The following is a 22316-nucleotide window of genomic DNA, read 5'->3' as shown; positions in this document are numbered from 1 at the left end:
ACGCGGCTCTTTCTAATAGATTCCATCTGCACATTTTCCATACTTTCAGGATCAAAACGAGAATCTGGCGATACACACAAACAGAGGCATCGATGCTCTGGACAAGTTTGCCAACTTCTTACGCGATCGAGTGGCCATAGAAACGGAATATGCCGGCAAATTAAGGTGAGTCCGCTCCTCTTCAGCCATTAGAATCAGGGGATTAATGCTTGGTCGATATAATAAATTGACTACCAATTCAGCCCAATTGAAATGATTACCCACTTTTAATCACCCAAACACACCAATATCAATTTTATTTTTAGTTACTTTTAAGGCATTAGAACGAATTAATACTCTTGTCGCTTCCCAATTTGGCCTTAACAAATAGCCAATTAAATATAAATATTTCGCTAGTTGCAACTGGCCTCACCCATTTGTGGCATGTCTTGTGGCAGCCGAATATTAATGTTCTCGCTAATGTAAATCCGATAAAGCCAAATAAAAAACGTGATGCCAAGCAATGAGCACAAGGTCGTCCACTTGTGGAAGTGATTGCCCAGCTGTCCAGCGGGCTCCTTTCCAGGCTAAAACAAAAAGGCCTTAACTTAAAACGCATTTAATCGAAGTCTTTGTCTTGGACATTATTGCACAATGGCTACAACGCTCGATTGTCATAAACAATAATCGTAAATAGTTAATTGTATGCACTTACATACTTGTGGCGCATTTCAATTACCGCCGATGAGTTTATGTTTATGGATCCCAAGAATTTTCGAGAGCTGCACCCCTGCAAAGTTTAAAACTGCACTTAATTGAGTGACACCCGAGCGGGGCAACCACGACCTGCCCCACGCAATTGACACGCGACTGCCACTTTGAGTGGCCAAGCCCTAATCCTCGGTGCCCGCTGGCTTGTCCAGCCGAACTGGACGTGGTGTCACATGTGGGGACCTAATGGGATTAGGCTTCGGCTTCGGTTACCCAGGCGATTGCCCAACATGGCAGCGTGGGTCGGTGTTGGCTGTCAGTTCGTCATAATTGTTTAATTTAAGCGAAGATTATGTTGCCCCGTCAAGGTGTTCGCTTCGAAAGAAGGGGGCATCGCTGGTTTCCCACCGCCTGGCACCGAGTTCCCACCATGAGTCGCAGCTTTGCTTGATGACTCCGCTTCAGCTTCAGTCTCAGCTTCCATCTCTCAGCTTCAGTTTAAGATTCAGTTTTAGTTTCCTCCGCTCCCCCGGATGGTGGGACTGAACTATGGCCCCTGATATGGCTGGGAGCTACCGTCTTGACTCGTTTTAATGACTTTATCATTACGCGTCTAACATTGCTTGCGGCTAGAGGTGCAGTTGTACACTGAGAAAGAAGGCGTGGAGTCGCAAAATGACTTGGAAAGTGTGTTAAAGACATAGGGGACTATTAAGTACAGCAAAGTTAATGCTGGTGGATTTGCATAAAATGGTTACACTTAATATAAATTATTTATATTCGGCATACTAGCTCAAATCAAGAAGTATACTAGAAGTAGAGTATACTCTTGACTCAAAATCTAGCTAATTCTCCGTGTGTTTTTGTACTTTGCTCCAGAGTCTTGAAAGAGTGCATCGTATACCCGTAGCAGTAGCAACTAGACCACAAAGTCGCCGCATGAAACTGTGAGGAAAAACTGAAAAACTAAAAAACTGTATTAAAATGCGAGGCGCAGTGAAATCTTTTGCGTGAGCCGCCTTGGCAATCGGCAAATGAAAAGTCTCGTGTTAATGCAAATGCGCTGCTGCTACTATTAATATTACTACTACTATTATTACTATATCTTTCTTTGCATAAACAAAGTTTCACTAATGCCATGATTTTGATTATACCTTTCGTTTTTGTCTCTTTTTTATCTTGCAGGCGCCTAGTGAAAAACTACCAGCCCAAAAAGAAGGAGGAGGAAGACAATGAGTAAGCATTATAGCCAAAAACGCGATCAAAAACGTTACAATGTACCATATAGTATAATTGAGTTTTTTTTTCTTTACTTTACCCTATTCGTTTGTTAAATGTTTTGGAAAATTATCCGTAATTTGTTGCACTTTGTTTGCCATATTTGTCGGCAGAAAAAAAGTGCTAAGTGGATTGGGTTGGGGATAATCTCATATGACTTTTGCTCTAATTGTGCGTGCTGTGTGCGCCATTCAATTTGCGCGGAAAAAGCCACTTGAATCGCGGCTGAGACTCAAGTAGTTCCACTCTGTGTGGTCGGTCTGGGAATCTCGGCTTTTAATTACACGCCATGCAAATCTGGCCCAAGTGGCGGCAGCCTGGCAAACTGACATCATGACCCGCAAATAGATCTCCGAATGTGGCATGTGTGTAACATGACAATGAAGCTATAGCCATGGCGATAGCCAAGTGGAGCTCTCTTGGTAATGAAATGCCGAGCGCTTTGCCATATTCAGTTGTAAAATCCATAAATTTATGCCCCATTCCTCCGGCCATATAGAGTGGCCATTCTGACAGACGGCGATGATAGACAAACGGACCACGGACAGCAGAAATCCGGAGTCGCGTGGGTGTTCCACAGCGCGTGTCCAACGCTGTCAATCCGAGAGCTCCATAAATCGGGCCCTCGGCTATGGACTGTCTTGAGTTCATAAACAACGCTAAAGGTCTGCACAGAGAAAAATATGTATATGAAACTATCACTTTTAGTTTCTTTTTTAATTTATGGCTCCCATTATAAACGCTGTTTTTCTCTGTGCACAAAAACTCGTAGTACTCCTCAGGCGCAAATTGGCGTAGGTCGAACTGATTCACATGCTACCATTCCATTACAGATTCACATCGGTGCAAGCGTTCCGCAATCTGCTCAAGGAGGTGGGCGATCTGGCGGGACAGCGCGAGGTGGTGTCCGAGTCCCTGCAGCTGCAGATCATCGCGGGAGTGACGCTTCTGTCCAAGACGTTGCGCGAGGACCGCAAGGTGAGTGCGTGGGATTGCCCAAAAATAAATTCAACTTATAACCCATCCATATCCATATGTGTGCTTGCAGAAATGCCTTAGCGATGGTGCCACCCTGCAGCAGAACCTCACCACACAGCTCTCCTCGCTGGACCGGGCCAAGAGGAACTACGAGAAGGCCTACCGCGACTCGGAGAAGGCGGTGGACAGCTATAAGCGGGCGGACATGGACCTCAATCTCAGCCGGGCCGAGGTGGAGCGCTACAAGAACGTGATGACGTCCAAGATCCAGCAGTCGGACGATGCGAAGAACGAGTACGCCAACCAGTTGCAGAAGACAAACAATCTGCAGCAGCAACACTACAGCATGCTGCTGCCCTCGGTCCTCAATCGGCTGCAGGAGCTGGACGAGAAGCGCACCCGTGGCTTTAGGGAGTTCATTGTGGGAGCGGCGGATGTGGAGTCATCGGTGGCGCCAATCATTGCCCGCTGCATGGAGGGCATCGTGAAGGCCGGCGAGTCCATCAACGAAAAGGAGGATACCTTCAAAGTCATAGAAAGGTTGGAAACTTTTTTTGAAATATTAATAAACCCCAAACTAACTTTCTATGTCCGCCTTGCAGATATCAATCTGGTTTCACGCCACCAAGGGACATACCCTTCGAGGATCTGTCCAAGTGCGATCCGGATTCCGTGCAGGAGTCGCACTACAGCAACTCGACATCGAACCACCTGACCATTAGGGGCACGATGAGTGCCAACAAGCTGAAGAAACGCGTGGGCATTTTTAACATATTCGGCAGCAATAAGGTGAGGCAGTCCGTGGCCAATTCCAGGGGCTTAACTTTGTGATACCTCCATGGGTTTTAGACTCGACTGCCACTGCCTGACTATCTCTATTGTCCAGAGTTTTCAGTTCGCCGTACTTGTCCGTTCCATTCTGTGCACTAGCCTCTTGAGTTGAGACGCTTCTTGATTAGTTCTTAAGTTCGATGTTCTATTGATAAGTCGTAGGTCTTGGTTATGGTTTGTGTCTCTTTATGGTTTACTCATCCAGTCTTCTCTCTTTTCCGTTCTATTTCTATATTAATTTGATCGAATCTCGATTACCATATCTTTATTTCACTTGGACATGGTTCTGTCTCTTGCCGTAAGTACCAAGTGTCCAAAGAACTCGATTCGTGCCCTCTCCAATCATAGTCCACAACCAGATCGGCATTTCCATATATACATACATCGCCTCATCCCTCGGATTGCTTTTGAACTGCCATGTTTTGTGTCTTTCGCATTTACTAATACTTTGTGCTTTGAGTTCGCCCTTCACCGACTGCAACTTTATTCCAAATCCAAAGCTTCTTCTATAACCCACAAATATTAATTGATTAACTCTTGATTTCTACTTTTGTACACATATTTGTTGCTGCCATAAAATGATTACATGCTTAAAATCACACGAACACAACAACACCACACATGTGATACAATTGCAAAATTAAAAACCTACAAAATAAATACTAAATCAATTCGCTGCCAATAGCAACGGCAGATAATTGAAGCCTGTATCACCATGAAGGTATGATGAATCTTTCAGCTTTCCCCCAACTAAATAACTAACTTTAACTAAGTCTAGCCTAAACTAGCCCCTTACGATTAATCTTAATAACACCACTATCTCGCTATCTACTAATCACAATCAGCTAAATAAGAATCTAACCATCACTAGCCATATCGTTTCCATTAACAATAATTAAAAGTCTGAGCAACTTTCACTTTAAACGCCTGAACGCAAATGATCGGCATATTCTTGGCTTGATTAAACATAGTCAAGTTCTAAAAATGAACACCACCAATTATCCTCAAATAGTTAACCCTTTAAATTAACCAGTAAATTGTTGGCCAACTAGCTGAAAGTCACAGCAGCACACTTACACATTATTCGATTTATTTTTTAACTTTTTTATTGTTTAATTTCTGTTCTTTATGTGCCATTAGCTCTCGAATCCCAACGCATGATTGAATGCCTTTATCGCCTTATTTTCCCTTTCGTTCCATTTCCATAAGTTTTCTTTATGGTGCCATTTAATAGCCTGTTGATTTCGAAACTGGTTTGATTTATGTCGAAAGCGGGTCATTGGATTATCAAAAAATCTGCATTTATTGTTTTGCTGTGTTGATATTATTATCTGATTTTTCGGTTTCCTCTGTTGTTTGTACTGATTCTAATCACTGCGTGCAGCTCTTGTTGTGTCTTGTGAATGTCTTGTCTTTTTAGTCCTGATTGGTATCTTATTATTCATTGCATTGGCCTATAAAGATATCATTCAATATACTTGTAATGCATTCAACTAACCAAGCTGTAATTGGCACAGAATTCCCTGACTGCGGATGGACAAAAGGAGGACTTCAGCGATCTGCCACCGAACCAACGAAGAAAGAAACTGCAGGCGAAGATCGCCGAACTGACACAGAACATCGCCCAGGAAACAAAAGCACGGGATGGCCTGATGAAGATGAAGATCGTCTATGAGGCGAACTCTTCGCTGGGCAATCCCATGACCGTCGAGGGACAACTGAACGAGTCGGAACACAAGTTGGAGAAGCTGAAAGTGGATCTAAAGAAGTACCAGGGCTTCTTGGAGAAGGCCAGCCAAGTGCCGACAGCCACCAGTAGTCCGCAGGCGAGTCGAAATCAATTGCAAAACGGTCACCGAACCTCTAGGTGAGTTAACATTGGTTTTAACCCATTTAATAAACAATCTAATAACTGAATACCCCCACTTTAGACATTCCAATGGCAGTGCCGATGACCATCATGATGATGGCGACGACCAGCCCGATGATGCTGGCAGCTTAAGCAGGTCAGATTCTGAGGATAATGTGGCGCAAATACAAAATGGGCATAATAATAACAATAACGGGTACACTCATAAGACTACGTTCAATGTTTATATATATATATATCTTTCACCCACATACATTATACTCGTACATACATTATCGTAGCATTATGATTTGGCATCGCATATCTAATCTGTATTATTTAATTCGATCATAATATCACTGCACTATTCACGGTGTGTGGCATTTTCTTCGGTGTTGGTTTCTCACTCATTTGAAAACGTATAAACTAGTAAAAAAAAGCCCAGAAAGTGCACAATAAGCCAAAGATTAAACAACATTTTTATTCAAATTTGAGCATACATACTTGTAGTACAACTTGATTCTTTATCGCTCTACACCAAACATGATGACACTTAATAATGTGAAAATTGCAACTTCTTCAAATATTTCGTTTCATTTTGCCTTTTCCATGGTGAAATCCAGCAGTTCGGCAAGTCCCGAGAGTGGCCTTGGCACTTCACACACATCCCTGCCAGGATCGGGACAGGGCAGCGCCAACGAAAACGCGATTGGCGAGGATACCTACTACGAAACGGAAGTGGAGACCCTTAATCCGGTGGGAAAATGTCGAGCCCTGTATCCATTTGAAGGTGAGTAGTGGAAAATAAACTTGCTTGAATACATTTTGATTTTAATCCTTTGTAGCCTCCAGCGAGGGTAGCATACCCATGAATGAGGGCGAGGAGCTGCAAGTGATCGAGATCGACCAAGGCGATGGATGGACGCGTGTGCGGCGGGAGAACAACTCCAATGGCTGGGACGAGGGCTTCGTGCCCACGAGTTACATCGAGTGCACGCTCTATGCTTAGGATTAAGTTCATTTTCGGGGCGGGCAATCAGCCGGGCGGTTTTAAATGTTACCTACTCAGCAAACTCTTGCGTATGATCGATTGATTTGTGTACTTTTGTCATAACTTTGCGTTCTGTCGGACAGCCATACCACACAAAACATAACATAACAGACACAACACACCTAACTTTCACACAACACTGTACATTTGACCTAAGCTAAGTTCGATTCATTTACCCTTCGTATGCTTTGTATATTTACTTTGATTTTAAACGTCATTGATCTTATGGTAGTGCAAGCTATATCATACTATAAATACTATAGTCATATGCACCTACGAGCAGACCTCACCTAATTGTAAGCACCGCAACGTTTCCCTCTTCACCACAACAATCATGATAACACCTATTTATATACATATATGAAAACAGATTTATATGACACTTGAATACGTGAGAGCATGAAAAGAATAACTAAAACTAAAATTGAAACTTAAACTACGGCCGTTGGATATTAAAAGTAATCTTGTGAACACGTTCTCACGTGCCATCCATTTGGCAATGTGTTGATGATAGTTACTTTTACTCGGTTCTCGGCTTTGGCCTTAGGAGCACCCGTCACCTTTCCCTCAGACCAATTGGAAAGGCGGCAGAGTGCGATTTCCTCAAATTTAAGCACTAAAACTTTGGTAAATATGCAAAGATCAAGCGAGCGGACATCGATCACATCCCACATACCCCATACACACCCGAGACTCCAGGAAATGTGGGCAAAAGTTATGGCAATCCTGCATGACATGCGGCATATGCAATTGCGGAAGCAAAAGAACGCGCTAGCTTGTTTTATATAAATAGCAACAATTGTACATTTTACTTTAAACCACTCTATGCTTAATTCGTAATCTTAATTTGATGATAATTTTGTATTGCTCTTGGCCTTGTACATTTTCACACACTATGTTTAATGGGACGCGAGAAGCGCATTCATGCCGAGATAGTGCATCGATTAGTTATGTTTTAGGAACCCCTATACCATTAAGTTCACAACATTAAGGCTTAAGTCAATGCAAAGCCGGGCGGCAACGACGCCACTTTGCAATACATTTATTTATACTTTAATATGATATACCGCTGTATATTGGTAAACCACAATCAAAAACTTGAAACGGAAGTCTGCGGATAAAGTCCAGGCGGAGCGAGATAGGTCTTTAGTTAGATATTCAGCAGCCTTCAGCATCTGTATTTTGTACTTTTATTTCGCATAGATATGCTACCATGCTTTAGCATTTAAGTGTGCAAACAACTGAAACTGATGAATTCTATTTTTCTTACGTTTAATTACACGATGTAAACGAATGACGATGAACTAATCTTAGTGCGAACGCAGAAAATAAATAATTCCAAAATTCTTAAATTTATCTAATTTTAAATTCGAACCGAAAACAGGCACTTACGTAATACGCTATAATGTTTACGACATCAAATGGAATGAGAGTAATTGAATTTAAGTGACAGACTACGGCAAATGTATGTGAGAATCGTCGGCTTAATAAAAGTAACTACAATTAAATGAAACATAAAGCTGATCAGCATTTGATCTTTTTGCAAATGGATGTTTTTTAAACTGGTTGGGAATAATTCTAGAAATTCTTTTAATTAAAAGGTCATTGATAAATTGAAATATGAAATTGCATTTTAATACCGATTAAGGAATTTGAAAATTAACATTTTTGAAGATGCATTTTCTTTCAGCTTTAAAGTGACCATATCTTTTTACTTCTGTTCTGGGAATTCTAGTAGATTCAAAGCAGGCCATTACTGACATATTTACGGTCTCACTAATTCAAACAGCCGGCGAAGCAAAATAAGTTTTATTTCATGGAACCCGCATCAAAAAAATCGAAAATGGGTAAAAACGTAAAGTTTAACAACAACAAGAAAAAGTATTTCCACGCCAGGAGGGAGGTGCTCCAACCTGGCCAACGTGGATTCTTCGCCACGTGCAACATCAACGAGAAGGCATGTGTTCGCGAATGCTACAATTTGTTGAACCACTATGCTGACATACTTTACGGTTCGGAAAAGCCAGAGAATGAGCCGGAAAAGAAGCAGCCAGAGGAAGGAGCAGCTGGTGATGCGGGAGAGGATGTTCCGAAGCCAGCGGCAGGAGGCACCAGTGATGACGACGACGACCTGGAGGCAGCTGCCGCCAAATGCCGCGAAATGCTTTCGCATCGCAAGATGCGATTCCAGAATGTAGACACCAAAACCACCAACTGCGTGTTCATCCGCACCGAACTGGAGGATCCGGTGGCCCTGGCTAAACACATCATCAACGACATAGCGACCACCGGCAAGTCCATGTCCCGATTTGTCCTACGCCTGGTGCCCATCGAAGCCGTATGCCGCGCCAACATGCCGGACATCATCACTTCCGCCGGATACCTCTTCGACAAGCACTTCCTCAAGGAGCCCACCAGCTATAGCATCATCTTCAATCATCGCTATAATCAGCAGATCAAGCGCGACGAAATCATCACCCAACTGGCCGAGCTGGTCAACTCCAAGAACATGGGCAACAAGGTGGACCTGAAGAAGGCCAAGAAATCCATCATCGTGGAGGTCTTGAGGGGCTCTTGCCTGCTTAGCGTGATCGACAACTATCTGGAGTGCAAAAAGTTCAATCTGGCCGAACTGGCCAATCCTAGCGATAAAAAATCTGCTGGCGAAGGAGATTCGAAGTCAGAGACTTCAGAGGTCGCCAATGGCAACGATAAGGAGCAAGCTGAATCTTCAGAAGAGTCCAAGTCTAATGACGATGAGAATAAGGACTCTACTGAGAATGACAAATAAATGAAAATCCAAACCGCTCAATTAATGATATATAGCAATGACCACACCTAGGTATAGATGGACCATCTGCTGTGCAGACGTATATAAATAAAGCAGCCAGTTATTATTTACTTCTGTTAACTATTTATTCTTTTCTTTTATCCATTGACGCTTAGCGGCTAAACTTTGGAGAGTCTGTGTGCTGGCCATATCCTATGTCAGAATGTGTATGTTTGTGTTATAGCTTACGTTAGGATTAGTTGAGTAAAACTACTTGTTGACTAGAGCCTCTTTTCAGTTGCGCTTGAGCAGCATGACCACGGTGCCGGCTATCTTTTCGTAGGCCATGAACATCAGGGCTGCCGTGAGCACGGTTTGCAGGATCTTGGCCTCCAGACCGCGGAACAGTCCACGAATGCCCTGGTGCTGCAGTATGCTGATCATCAGCTCCAGTGTGCTCTCGGTGCGGGGCTTGGATCCCGCCGAAGTGGACGGCTTCGAGTCCGACTCCTTGCTGCGATGACGCTGCTTGGTCTGGACCAACTGCAACGGATAGGTCAGCACCGTGGCGAAGGCCTTGGCAATGGCACCAATAAAGAAGAAACTCAAGCTGCCCATCTCACCGCCGGTGAAGCGCATAATGTTGCGCTTAAGCATCTCGTACATCATGAACTGCAGCGCGGGATTAGAGACCAGCATCAGGGAGGGTATGGTGCCCGACCACAGTCCGGCGATGCCCTCCTTTTGGGCCACGTACTTGAGACCCTCCAGCAGGTTCTTGTAGTGCTTGTTCACCTCGTCTGAGGTTCCGGCCACGTTGCGCATGCGCAGTCGCGTGTTGACCACCCAAAAGGGTGTGGTGGTGAGCACATTGATGATGCCGGCAATGCTACCCAGGAGCAGATCCTTGAGAGCGCTGTGCTGGGATGGCGAGCCTCCCGATGCCACCGCCTTGAGGGCATGGAATGTGTAGAAGTAGACAAAGTTCGAAATGCACAGGCTCTGCAGAACAGGACCAAGACCTCGGTACAGGGACTGGAATCCCTCGCCCAGCACAATCTCCTTGATCACCTGCCTGGTACTCCGCACCTCGCCGGCTTCTTCCACTGTAAAGATTCATTAGAGAAAACTGTAAGACTAATGCTGGAGATTCTGAAACCAAGATTATTTCAGGTGTGTTTGATTAAAGCGCTAATTTAACTTGTCACGCATACTACGAGTCAGTGATATTGACCCAACCCTGAACCCAATTATGATAATTAGCCAATTTCTGGCATTAACTCGAAAGCGCTTTAGTCGAATATGCAACCGTGTTCGGTAAATATGGGCTAAAATTGTCATTAAATTATACATAAAGCGTAACCTTACAAAAACCTTTACTCTATAAAAGGTGTTTCTTTTTGTTCTTAATAATTTTTGGGAACTTTAACAGATCATATTTGTAAAAAAATCTGAATTCTTAGATGTATATTCATTTAACGAGTCAAAGTCCAATGGCTCTGTACAATTGCAAAATTTATGCATTCAGATAATACAAACTGTTCGTGTACTTGGAAAATAGGAAATAGAGCGCACAACTTTTAAAGGGAAACCTCGATATCACATATAGTATATACAATGTAAAAATATACAATGTAATATCATAACTACGTTCACTTATGATATCATCAATAGTGTTTGTATATATTTAAAAATAAACTTTTAATTATTCCCTATACTATTCAGAAAAATAATAATCACAATCTTTTCTCGGCACAGAAACCAGACGCTATCGAATTTCAACTACAAGCAGACCTAAAAATTGGATTAGCCCGGGAAATTGATTGAAGGGGCTCTCTAACATATCAATAGAAAGTTTCAAACGCTGGAGTTTGAACTCGCCCGCAGATCCATAGGTGTGCCTATACGAATTATCAAAGCGTGGCCCGCTTATCGGGTGCTCACTGAAGATTAGTTACAGTCCGATTGTCGAATCCCTGGGGAAACTTACGTTGCAGGCGCGAACGCACCGTGTCCAGTGGATAGAAGGTGCTCATGGCGATGCAGCCGCCCTGTGAAGAGGTGACCAAATGCAAATTAGCACCGATGCCATCTTGACCTTTAGCCGGCAAATATTGGCCCACTCACCGCAGCTCCGGATACGGCATGCACAAAGTTCTGGTAGCTAAGCACCTGGCTGAGTTTCGAGGGGGCCACCATTCTGCTGTTTGTTCGTCGGACTGTGAGATCTCTGGACTGGGGACTGGAACGTCCGGCGGCGTCTTCGGGCGAGTGTTTACTGATTGACGACGACCCGATCCGCCGGTTGTTGAAAATTTAGCTGCGGCAGCTCTGTTCGCCGCGATGTGTAGATTAGATTAACTTTATCGGCGGCGGAGGAGGCGGTGGCTTTGTTGTGCCTCCTGGATAACGGCGACTTAGTAAATGATTCACTTACATATTCATATATTCATAATTTCTGTATAGAATTCACATTCATTCACATAGTATGACCAATGTTTGTGGATACGAAATATACCATGTAGCTGGAGAAATATACTAAAATATATATATGCACATATATATTTTACAAAATAGACCGTTAATTGGGCTTGTAAAATCTTAATTTTTTATTAATTATTGCTCATTTTACTGAAATACATACAAATTCCTAAGCATAAACTTCATGCATACCAAATTTCACAACAATCACACATAAAATGTAAGGAATATTCCAGTTATAAGGCAGTATAACCACTTTATACTGTTTCTATCTAAGCAAATATAAAATGTAACTTATTTTTATTCACTCCTATTATTTATCTTAGCAGTCTAACTTTTGAAATGTACATTTAAGTCTTAGCTCAAAAGAAGAATCGATCAAAGGAGCTGATCTATTAGGCACTTGTCTCTCCGAGGCTCCATCTTCGGTTTCTTCATGAAGTTTACCCCAGTCTCGGTGCTGCTATTCAGTATATCGGCAGCTTTTCTCTTTCGATTCTGGAATGTTATTAATTTGGTTTAGAAGGAATTATAATCAAAAGATAATAGTAAGTTCCCACCTCGTGTTCCTCCTCCGTTAGCGTGGCGAAAACAAAGTTTTTCGCCTTCGCAGACTTCACTGAAATAGTCCCCTCCGCGGCGTCCACATCGCCGGAGGTTCCTTTTGTGAGTCCTGCCAGTTTGGTGAGCGTCTGCTGGTCCCGAACTAGAAAGGAGCCACGAACAGCGCTCTTCTGCTGCTTGCCAGCTATTGTTTTTGAGATCAGGAATGGAGAACTTTTCTTCACCTCCACGGTTGTCTTCTTAGAGGAAATTATGTTCAGTCGGCGAATGGACGGCGAATTACCATTGTTACTGGTGTTTATCACGGACGTGGAAAGCGGTAAGGCCACCTCCTAAAAGATGAAGATGTTTTAGCGAACAGAACTAAGAAAATAAGCGAATTTGCGCACCGGTTTTAAACCCTTCTCTAAGAGAAGCTGCTCGCGTTCATAGCGTATTTTTCGCCACAGATGCTCGTTCTCCTCATCGCCACTGCCGTCGTTTCCTTCACCATTGTCAGGTCGATTATCGTCTAGACTGAATCCGGCCTCCACGTTCTTCCAACGGAATTGGCGCTGGCGATTCGCTCCCTCTTCCTCCTCTTCGAAGAGCAATTCCTTGATCTTGCGCACTTCCCGAATATCCTGATCCATCATTTTACGCCTGTAAAAATGAAATACGGTTAAAGTATTTTAAAAAAGTAGAATTTTTGTTCTACTTACGCATGTATCTGGCCAAGCTCATGCCGCAGTTTATCACGATCGAACTGATCTTCGTCGCCCAACTCAATGTCGTACTCGTCCATGTTCTTCTCATCCTCGTCGGCAGATCCCCATTCGGATTCAGACAGCTCTGCTTCTTTGTCCACAAAGTTGGCGGCTCGTATTTTACGATCCTTCTTAGTCATCTCCACAACAATTTCATTTTCCTCGGAATCGTAGTCTACAAAGGTTTCCGGTATTTCCTCCACTGGCTCTGCGTCACTTTCCTCCTCGAATTCCTGAACTTCACCATCGCTATCTTCATCATCCGAGAAGCCTAATTTGGCCTTTTTCTTTGGCCTTTTCTTGGTAAGTTTTTTGTTTCTTGGCTTATCGACTTCCAAGACATCCACCTGTGCTTCTTCGTCGCTGGATACTATTCTGTTCGATACTGCTGCCGGTACTTCGGATTCTTCCTGCTGTTCCAGCTGTTGAGTGGTTGCTTGCGATGGCAACTGGGTTGCGAAGGTACCAGAACACAGACCCTCCAGTTCATCCGCTGCCTGGCTGCTGCCGCCAAACTGTGTCATGGGAATCTGACTAATCACAGCTGGATCCACCGAAGGAGCGGCGGAGGAATGCGTTTGGGTCGGCGGAAACTGGCCGGAACACAGATCCAGCAGTTCATTCTCCTCGTCGCTGGCCGTGCGTCGGGTCTCCACATCGAAAAGCTTGTGGGCGGATAATTGGAACTGAGTAGCGGTTATGGGAGCAACATTGCTTGGCTTCGGAGTCTGCAGCAGGTCGAGATCATCTTCATCGGAGTTGTCGTCCTCGAAGGCTTTAATGATGCGGTTCTTCTTTCTGGTTTGCGTTTCTGGCTGTGGGTCCGCTTCACATTCCTGCTCACTTTCACTGTCATTTTCCTCATTCTCAATGTCTTCAACTGGATTGTCTTCGGGGTCTTCGTCTGCATCGTTTTTGTTTTCTTCAGCATCGTCATCATCCTCAGCAATGCTATCAACCTTATCTATGATTTCCTCGTCTTCATTTATAGTTACTTCTGCATAACCAGGTTTATCTTCCGGTTCGTACTCCTCATCCACATCCATGCCTTCCTCCTCATCTTCTGCCATTTTCTCCTGTTCTTCAGCCTGCTTCTTGCGCAGGTCCTCCATGCGTTTCTTAGTGATCAGGGTTTTTAGATGCTCCTGCATTTTCAAGTAACCCGCTCCGGGTTTCGGTTCTTTTGCAATTTCCTCTTCATGCAGGTGAATGCTCACCTTGGACATCTCCAGCTTGCCATGTTCAGTGGTTAGGATGCTAAGAAAAATGTATCAAAGTTATCTGGCTGAAAAATATGGTAAAGAGGGCTACATACTTGACAGTCTCTGTGGTCTTGTGCTTTTTAGCTTCTCGCGTTTTCATCAGACGGTTTAGCAGATCATCCACACCAGTTGGTTTTTTGGCGAACATATCACCCGTTTCCAGATCAATAACCATGTTGGGATCCCCTTTCAGCGAAGGGCTCTCATCTAAGCTCTTCTCAATCTTCAGCCGGCGAATAACTTCGCTGATCTTAGGAGTTGCTGGCTTAGAGGGCGGTGTTATATTGATGGTGCTCAAGTCCAGCTTGGGCAGTTCCACCACTTCTGTAACCAGACAGACTTTGCTGGGGGATGTCGTATTAGTCTCTTGATGACTTTCCAAGTTATCTGCGATATTTAGGGCAGCTGCAGTAGAGGTGGAGGGAATGGGTTCTTCTTCATTAATAGAATCTGCCACCAATGCTTCTTCCCCGACGGGATTATCTTCATCCAGGACAGGTTCCTCAATAACTGCTTGGCTGGTCATGTCCTCTGTGTCGTTCTTGGGCTCTTCTGGAGTTTTTGGATTATCCAGCCTCTCATCCATAACACCTGGATTGTCTTTTAATTCCATAGGTTCTTCGTTCTCCGAATCATCCTCCTCATCTGGCTCTGATTCAGACTTAAAGAACTCAGTAGCTTCTTTGGCGCGATCCTCCATAAGTTTTCTAAACAATAGAGTTGGTTAAAACAGTATTTAAAAGCCTTATGTAACTTACGCATAAGCCTCCAATTCCTCCCTGGTCATCCGCAGTCCCACTGACTTCCTTGGCTGCCTGCTGGGCATGGGACTTCCTCCAGCCAGAGCCGTGGCCAGTGGAGCGTTGATGGTTCGTCGGCTAAGAAACTCCTTCAGTGTCCTTGGTTTCGGCTGATGATAGGGCACATTGATGTGTGCCTCGCGGTGCAAACGCTGCTGTTCACTTTGGATGGCCTGCATCCCCTCCAGCGCTTTCTTAGCTGATTCCTAATTATATGAAAGTATGTATTAAACTATATTATAGCCATTTTATTAATTAAAAAACTTACGCGAACAACTTTGGGCTTCTTAGGTTTCTCTCTGGAGAGAGCGCTTTCAATGGGCGCTTCCTGTTCTCCTGCAGATTCCTCTGGATTGTCTAGCTCTGTTTCCGATTCCGAGTCCACCAATCCTTTAAGTTTGTTCTTGACGGGACTTACTTCCGCAGCAGCTTCTTCCGGTTCAGATTCGGAGTCCACCAACCCTTTCAGTTTATTTTTGGGTGAACTGGTTTCTTCTTCGCTTTGGGTTTTCGGAATTTCATCTTCGCTTTCACTGTCCATTCGTTGCTTACTTTTCTTTGCTTTTTTGGGAGGTTCCTGCATTTCCTGGTCTTCCTTATCGCTGCCCATGTCTGGCTTGTTTTCACTGCCCATTTTCTTGAGAGTCTGATCCTCCACCTCATCATCGTGATTTTCCTCTGACTCGTCATCGCTCAGTACTTTCTTTTTGATTTTCTTGGTCAGCTTTTTTGGCTTAACTATCTGTTCCTTATCATCGATGGTGTCTATATTATCCGAATTAATTTTCTTGTTTTTCTTGGGTGCCTTCTTTTGCTCTTGGTGTTCCTGGTCTCCACCTGACTTTTCCTTATTGTCCTTGTTAATTTTCTTGGCTGATTTCTTCTGCTTTTGAGTCTCCTGATCTTCTTGGTCAATTTTAGGGTCTTCATCCACGTCCATTTGCAGATCCTCCTCTTTGTCTAATTGGGAATCTATTTTAGATTTGACGGACTTTTTTGCTTTTGATTTTGGTGGAGGTTTCTTCTTATCCTGTGCAGTGCCATTGTCCTCCTTTTCATCCTCTGGTTGCATCTGTTTCTTGGACAACTTTTTTGACTTTTGTGTCTTTGCAGGTTTCTCATCCTGCTGATGGTGGTCGTCCTCTTCGTTTGCTTGGGATTTATCCTCTTTAGCCGTTTGTTTCTTATTTTTGACCACTTTTTTTGGTTTGCCCTCCTTGGAAGAGTTATCTTGGTCGTCCTCCACCTTGTCTGCTTGGGTCAGCTTCTTATTCTTTACCGCCTTCTTTGTCTTATTAGGTTTAACAGGTTTCTCCTGCTCCTCCTGGTCGTCATCCACCTGGGATTGCTTCTTCTTGCTTTTTTTGACGGGTTGCTTCTCCTCCTCCTTCCGCGTCTTTTTGTCCGCCTGCTGCTCTTCATCATTATCCGAATCTATGATGGCGGATACCTTCTTTTTCGGCCTGGAAACCATCTTCTCCTCCACATCTTCGTTGTTTTTTGTGGAATCATCCTTTCCTTGCTCTAGGGGTTCATCCTTCTGGTCACTGTCCATCATCCTTCGCCGCCTGTTCTTGGGTGATACCTTTAGGGCCTTTTCCTGGGTTCCATCTTCGGTTTCGCTGTCATCCGACATCATCAAACTCTTGCCACCCAGTAAATCTTCGCCGGAGACCATCTGCTCGTCTTCCTCGTCGAAGACCAGCTTTTCCATCGAGTCGTCGGCCTGCTCTTCATTTTCCGCTGCAGCTGCAGTTTCTGCAAGCGATTCACTCATATTTCTGGGTCACTTGTTTTTTGTTAATAATAATAAGAAACCAAAAACATTCGGAGTCGCACACGCACACAATTACACGCAGTTCGATTTTTGGCGCAAAGAGTGTTGAAAGTGCGGGATCAATCAGCTGATGCAGGCAGTGTTGTAAGGTATACTTAATAAACAGGCCTGGCCACATTTGTATAAAATGATGTAGAAGAAATGAGTCAAATTAATGTATAATAGACCGTAACTTGTAGAAATATTTACAAAAATAATTTAATTCAATTTTATAAACGAAATGTACAGGAAATCCAATAAAACAATTATTAATTTCGTTTCAAAATTAATGTAATGCTCCATTTCATAATTTTCCAAATATTAATTCAATGAGCAAAATATATTGAAATACAAATACAAATTTCCCTAAAAAAATAGCAAATGTTATAGTGTTTTAGAGGCTTAGTGGAAATAATTTAATTATCTAAGTAAAATTCAAATACTTCCATTTAGTACATACTCAAAGTTTATGGCCACATCTGTTTAAATAGTGAAAACTCTTAAATAAATATAAATGAGTATATATAAATGAACTCAAATTCTCGACGAGCTGAAACCTTTAAAATGTACATGATTATTCAAAGGCAAATCAAGCAGCGTGAACAAATCTCGGACAGCAACTTAATCAGCAGGCTGCAACCTTTCAGCAGTACAGCAATCGAAAGTTATCACCCAGCGGATTTGCATACACTCAGATGAAAAAAACAGACAAATGGAAAATATCCAGGTGGGTATGCGAGTAGGTTCACCTGTTCCCGTGGTTGCTGTTGCTCTTGTACGTTGGCGAATTGTTGCAGTTGGTTTGATTTTGGTACGATGTCGATGTTGCTACTTGCTGCCATGCTTTCTCCGCATCTCTTTCTGGCTCAGAGGCATTTCTCTTTCACAGTTTCGTGGCTGAAAAGGCAAAAAGCTGAAAAGATCTTTCGACCGCGGGTCATTAAGTAACCCCAAGACGACGAGAGTGGCCTAATGATATACCCTTGCTCCGATATAAATAGCATTAAAATGCAATTAATAATGCTGAAAAACGCATCCAATGCGCAACCATTAACTTCGGTTCAGAGCCTAATATTCAATTAACGTGGCTTCCAATGAAAGCAAAAGCAAAAGGCCCCCGAAAAGCGAAACCAAACCGTTTTAATAGGTGTTAAATTCCTCCAGCTTTTCACTTAATAGGTGTATTCTGAGATCACACTCGGTCGAAACATAAATGATTAATGCATTTTACAAATGCCTTTGATATTTAAGAGGGACAAATGTTTCAACTTGCCGAATTGCGCAACGTTTAAAAATCCCACACAGCAAAGCCATATGTTATCCAACCTTAGAAAGATCGAAAGAAAGCAGCCATATTTCACGAATCCCATGCTTTCCGCTATGCCAAATTTTTAATATATTCGCATGTGGAATCACAGCATGGGCTTAATCAGTCGTTAAATTAGCATGGCTTGGTAAATATTTAGATACTATTTTGGAATAGATTTCTCTCCAATTTTCATATTTATTAAAAATAAAGTATTCGGCAGATTAATGATTTAATATTTAAGTAGGCCTAAGGACTCTAGATAATTCTTTTAACACCAAGATATTACAAGATAATTTTTGTTTAACTTTGATCTTATCATCTTATAAATAGAACTATGAACATTAATCACCAATAAGTGGTCTTTTATAGTCATAAAAACCTTAGGTAATCTTTGCCCGTTTTCCAGCAGCCTGATTAAATCATAATGCTCTTGCTTACGACTTTTGAGCTAGGCATTTATGACTTTAAGCTTCAGCTAGCGCACCAATTAGCATACTATATACATATATATAAAAAAAATGAATCTTGGTGCCGTCGCACACAATTTCTCTTTCATTTGGCAAAAACCAAAAAAAAAAGTAAAAACGGTTAACTGTGTGTATCTTTCAGGCATCTTTTTTCATATCTGTAGCAGAGATTTTGCTTTTGGCCACTTACGGTATTTCTGCGCCTTGTTGTCGCTACCTAATTTGCATACGCACAGTTCACAGATACCACCGAAATACAAAAAATCACAACTTGGGCCCATGAGATGAAAGTGAAAACACTAGAGTGTGTGCTAAATGCAGAGTCTAATCGAAAGATACACATAATTTCCAACTGTCTACAATCAATATTGATCTTCGCCTCGCAATCTCACGGAATTCGAAATGGGATATCGATCGAAGCAAACAAACAGCCATTGTATACCCCATTTCTTTAGAAAACTACTTTTAGCCGATATTTTCTTTTTGGCAAAACTAAGCGGCTTATGCAATCGCGCGGACTTAAGACCTTTCAGCGCCTTCAACTGCAGTCTTAAGTTGAGTTTATGGGGCTTATGCAGCCACTCTGTCGTTCGCAATTAAAAGCAAATCGTCCACGGAGGATCGCATAAAAAATCGGGGCTGATCGGCTTGTAATGCCACATGTTTGTGTATATATCTTTTAGCCGTTGTTCCTGGGACCCAGACACGCCTTTGGCTGTCTGCGTCTGGCTTTTCGTTGCCCGATTGAGATTTCTTGCCGTTTTGCTATGCCATGTCTTTTTTTGCGAGTGAAAGTGATATATGGCGCATGACTCAGGCTCCGTCCATGCTCGACTCCATCCGACTTCCAGCCGACCCCATCCCGGCCGCAAGTCATATGCATAAAATAATAATTAAGCGCCATTTATGCGGCCCAAGTCGAAGAAATGGCCAAAAAGGGCGCAGCAGCCATCGAGCGTGGACCGAAACCAAACTCAAAATCAATTGACATGTTTTTCGCACACTGAAAGAAAATATCAGCTTATTGTTGTACGAAATACTATTGTCACAAAAACTTAGGATACGAGCTTGTTTAAAAATGAGAACATTTTAACATGATTTTCAGTCAAAATTGAAAAATAGATTAAAGAATCACAGTTTTTTGCAGAAAATTACTAAAGCTAATTATTACTTTTAAAATTTCAGGCAATAAAAAAAAATTTTTTTTTTGCATTTTTACATTTTTGGTAAGGGGGTAAGTTTCGAATACCAATTGATTGGGTGGTTCATTACGAGCATTTTGAGGTATAACATTCCACTTTATGACAACTTTTTCAATTGTTATGCCTAAAATACAGATTAATTTATAATTTTGCTAAAAAAACGGCCGCACAGATTAGATATTAGTTATCTACAAAAGGTTATGAGCAATCTAAATTTAATTGTAGCAAATTTCTTGGCCTCCCGCTAAACTTTCAACTGATGTACACCTGTGTACTGCCCTTCTGTCTTCGAGTTCAGCAAGTTGGCATCTAAGAGCCAGGTTCATTGTCTTTATAAATGTGATTTAGGCTGGCAACAGCCCAGCGGAAAAGCCGCCAGCGGCGGATTGAGTGAACAGTAACAAAAAAGGTCAGTAAATTGCAGCCCAGCGACTGACAAAAGAAATGGAAAGTAAAAAGCGTGGCGATTCCATTGAGCTCGAGCTCGATGACCGGGCCCGGGGTTGCAGCTCCGGCCGGAGTGCGACTTGCATAATGATTGACATGATTGTCTGGGCCGGGCCATGGTCCACAATAATTTGTTTATAAACAATAAGCGCCCAGATTGTGCACCGTTATAACTGCACTGACTGAGCAGCTCAAAAAATGAAAGAAAAGCAGAGTTGTGCAAATCTGTGGTAGCAACTGGTTTTTATCTAAACAAAAATGAAACGAATGAATGAAGCCGGGATTATTTTGTTACTTTTGTTACTTTAGGAGGTGAAATGGATAACCGAGGAAAGGTTTGACAGCTGGTAACTTTGTAAAGATATTTTTAGACTGGCGGTAAAAAGCTTCAACATCTCATTATTTATGTTTTTTGTAGCCATAGAGGTTCAGAAGATTATTTTATATAAACCTAAAAACAAATGACATAAACTTTTAAAGTAAAATAAATTATTATTAAATCCATAAGTAATATTTAAACGTTGAAATTATTCCATTCTACACACTCACAAATAAATTCATACTCTGATTTAATTTTATTATGAAATACTTTCCACTTCTCCCGGCATTGCCTCACTTTCCCCAGAAAGATTGCATCACGACCGCGTTCTCCAGCCGAAAACCATTGCCTTTCCCAACTTCGCTCGACCTGAGCCCCAAAATGCGGGCCCAGAAGTTGCTCAATTTTCTAGAAACGAACGAAAGCCCAAAAGAAGCCACTGGATGAGGGCCAGACCACGCACGTACGAGTGCGTCAGCCGAGACGGATCACGGTGCAATTAGCATGCCAGGCACGTCCCTGACCCAATTTCGATTTGGAAGCGTAACTGGGGGCGATAATGTTACTAGCTAATGTGGCGGGGTGCCTGAGGATCTACGTCACGGAGCTGCGTGTGATTCACTACAGGCGTGGAAATCCAAATCCGGGGCGTTGCCGTGCCCTGGCCGAGATTGACTTTGAATGAAATCGAAACCCGAAGGCAAAAGTTTGAACTTTCGATTTCTTTCGATGTCATCGCTTGGGCAGCCAAGGTGCGTACCTGTGGAGATATATATTTAAATGAAAGTTCATAGCGATCGCCGATTACTTTCTTAGCATTTGGGATCGGCTTTGGCCAATTGTCGGCCAACCATGTTGTATCTCTCATGGATTTGGGCATTTCTACTTAATCACTTTTTTGGCTTGTGCTCTCGCCGTTTTACTTGCCCGCTTTGAATTGGCATTTTTATGCCATTTCATCATCGGAAATTGGTGGAGTGGTCCAAAAGACACATCTCTTTTGTGCAAAATCGAGAGTGGCGGGCGACAAATTTACTTTTGCGTTTGACACTTTGCAAATTGATCAAATTGTTGCTAGGAAATTGGCACAAAGTTGTTTGCTTTTCTTTATTTGCTTGGGTTGTGCAATGGGCAGATGGAATTACTAGCCCAAGGCATTTGAAAATTGGGCTGAAATCATTAAATGAAGTTTGGTGGAAACAACCTCAAATAACATAAAATTGGCACATTTTCCTGGCACGTGTCTTAATTTGTTTAATTTGGTTTTGAAAGAAGTTAGGAAAACTGCATTTAAAAAATTATCACTGCATTTAAACAATTGTGGTAATTGATAATTTTCTTGATATATAGCTAATTAAAAAATATAACCCAAATTGAGATACCTTTTTCTTATAAAATTGCCAGTATATTGCATTCAATTGAATTCCTACAAATTCTTAAAGCTATTTTTAATAAA

General features: G+C 42.5%; 4 protein-coding genes across 9 annotated transcripts in view; 2 read left to right on the top strand and 2 right to left on the bottom strand.

The window, feature by feature from the left end:
• The window catches only part of LOC6610771 (formin-binding protein 1-like), a 31405-nt gene extending 23376 nt beyond the window's left edge, over positions 1-8029 (top strand). Inside the window, exons 3-11 of one of the 6 annotated variants that reach the window (XM_032717849.1) lie at positions 50-165; positions 1876-1926; positions 2802-2946; positions 3017-3486; positions 3549-3735; positions 5322-5644; positions 5709-5843; positions 6250-6416; positions 6472-8029. In XM_032717849.1, the coding sequence (XP_032573740.1) occupies positions 50-165; positions 1876-1926; positions 2802-2946; positions 3017-3486; positions 3549-3735; positions 5322-5644; positions 5709-5843; positions 6250-6416; positions 6472-6635 (1758 nt within the window). In that variant the 3' untranslated portion in view covers positions 6636-8029. Of the gene's footprint in view, positions 1-49; positions 166-1875; positions 1927-2801; positions 2947-3016; positions 3487-3548; positions 3736-5294; positions 5645-5708; positions 5844-6249; positions 6417-6471 lie in introns of all 6 variants that reach the window. The other 5 variants (XM_032717853.1, XM_032717852.1, XM_032717851.1 and 2 more) reach the window with 5 other exon arrangements.
• Positions 8030-8446: 417 nt separating this feature from the next.
• Positions 8447-9588, top strand: LOC6610770 (THUMP domain-containing protein 1 homolog). The gene has a single exon (XM_002035300.2). It carries the CDS (start codon positions 8494-8496, stop codon positions 9466-9468), a length of 975 nt encoding a protein of 324 aa, XP_002035336.2. The 5' UTR covers positions 8447-8493; the 3' UTR covers positions 9469-9588.
• LOC6610769 (peroxisomal membrane protein PMP34) lies at positions 9575-11923 on the bottom strand. Its single transcript, XM_002035299.2, has 3 exons — positions 11575-11923; positions 11438-11498; positions 9575-10553 (listed from the first exon to the last, which is right to left on the bottom strand). The coding sequence occupies exons 1-3, from the start codon at positions 11644-11646 to the stop codon at positions 9742-9744; spliced, it is 945 nt and encodes a 314-aa protein (XP_002035335.1). The 5' UTR covers positions 11647-11923; the 3' UTR covers positions 9575-9741.
• Positions 11924-12149: 226 nt separating this feature from the next.
• On the bottom strand, positions 12150-17152 carry LOC6610768 (claspin). Its single transcript, XM_002035298.2, has 7 exons — positions 15569-17152; positions 15259-15506; positions 14554-15207; positions 13194-14495; positions 12882-13134; positions 12489-12824; positions 12150-12426 (listed from the first exon to the last, which is right to left on the bottom strand). Exons 1-7 carry the CDS (start codon positions 17075-17077, stop codon positions 12307-12309), a joined length of 4422 nt encoding a protein of 1473 aa, XP_002035334.1. The 5' UTR covers positions 17078-17152; the 3' UTR covers positions 12150-12306.
• Positions 17153-22316: the final 5164 nt, after the last annotated feature.

Source organism: Drosophila sechellia, chromosome 3L (assembly GCF_004382195.2).
Source record: "Drosophila sechellia strain sech25 chromosome 3L, ASM438219v1, whole genome shotgun sequence".
Lineage (NCBI taxonomy): Eukaryota > Metazoa > Arthropoda > Insecta > Diptera > Drosophilidae > Drosophila > Drosophila sechellia.
This window is presented reverse-complemented; position numbering and strand designations above follow the sequence as displayed.

Excerpts from the sequence above, each read along its gene's own strand:
- LOC6610770 (XM_002035300.2), top strand. The coding sequence starts at position 8,494 with ATGGAACCCGCATCAAAAAAATCGAAAATGGGTAAAAACGTAAAGTTT.
- LOC6610769 (XM_002035299.2), bottom strand. The coding sequence starts at position 11,646 with ATGGTGGCCCCCTCGAAACTCAGCCAGGTGCTTAGCTACCAGAACTTT. Across the intron at positions 11,499-11,574 it reads ATGCCGTATCCGGAGCTGCG|GGCGGCTGCATCGCCATGAG; the intron begins GTGAGTGGGCCA and ends ACCTCTTCACAG. Across the intron at positions 10,554-11,437 it reads GGTGCGTTCGCGCCTGCAAC|TGGAAGAAGCCGGCGAGGTG; the intron begins GTAAGTTTCCCC and ends GAATCTTTACAG.
- LOC6610768 (XM_002035298.2), bottom strand. The coding sequence starts at position 17,077 with ATGAGTGAATCGCTTGCAGAAACTGCAGCTGCAGCGGAAAATGAAGAG. Across the intron at positions 14,496-14,553 it reads AAGACCACAGAGACTGTCAA|CATCCTAACCACTGAACATG; the intron begins GTATGTAGCCCT and ends CATTTTTCTTAG. Across the intron at positions 12,825-12,881 it reads TAGAGAAGGGTTTAAAACCG|GAGGTGGCCTTACCGCTTTC; the intron begins GTGCGCAAATTC and ends TTCATCTTTTAG.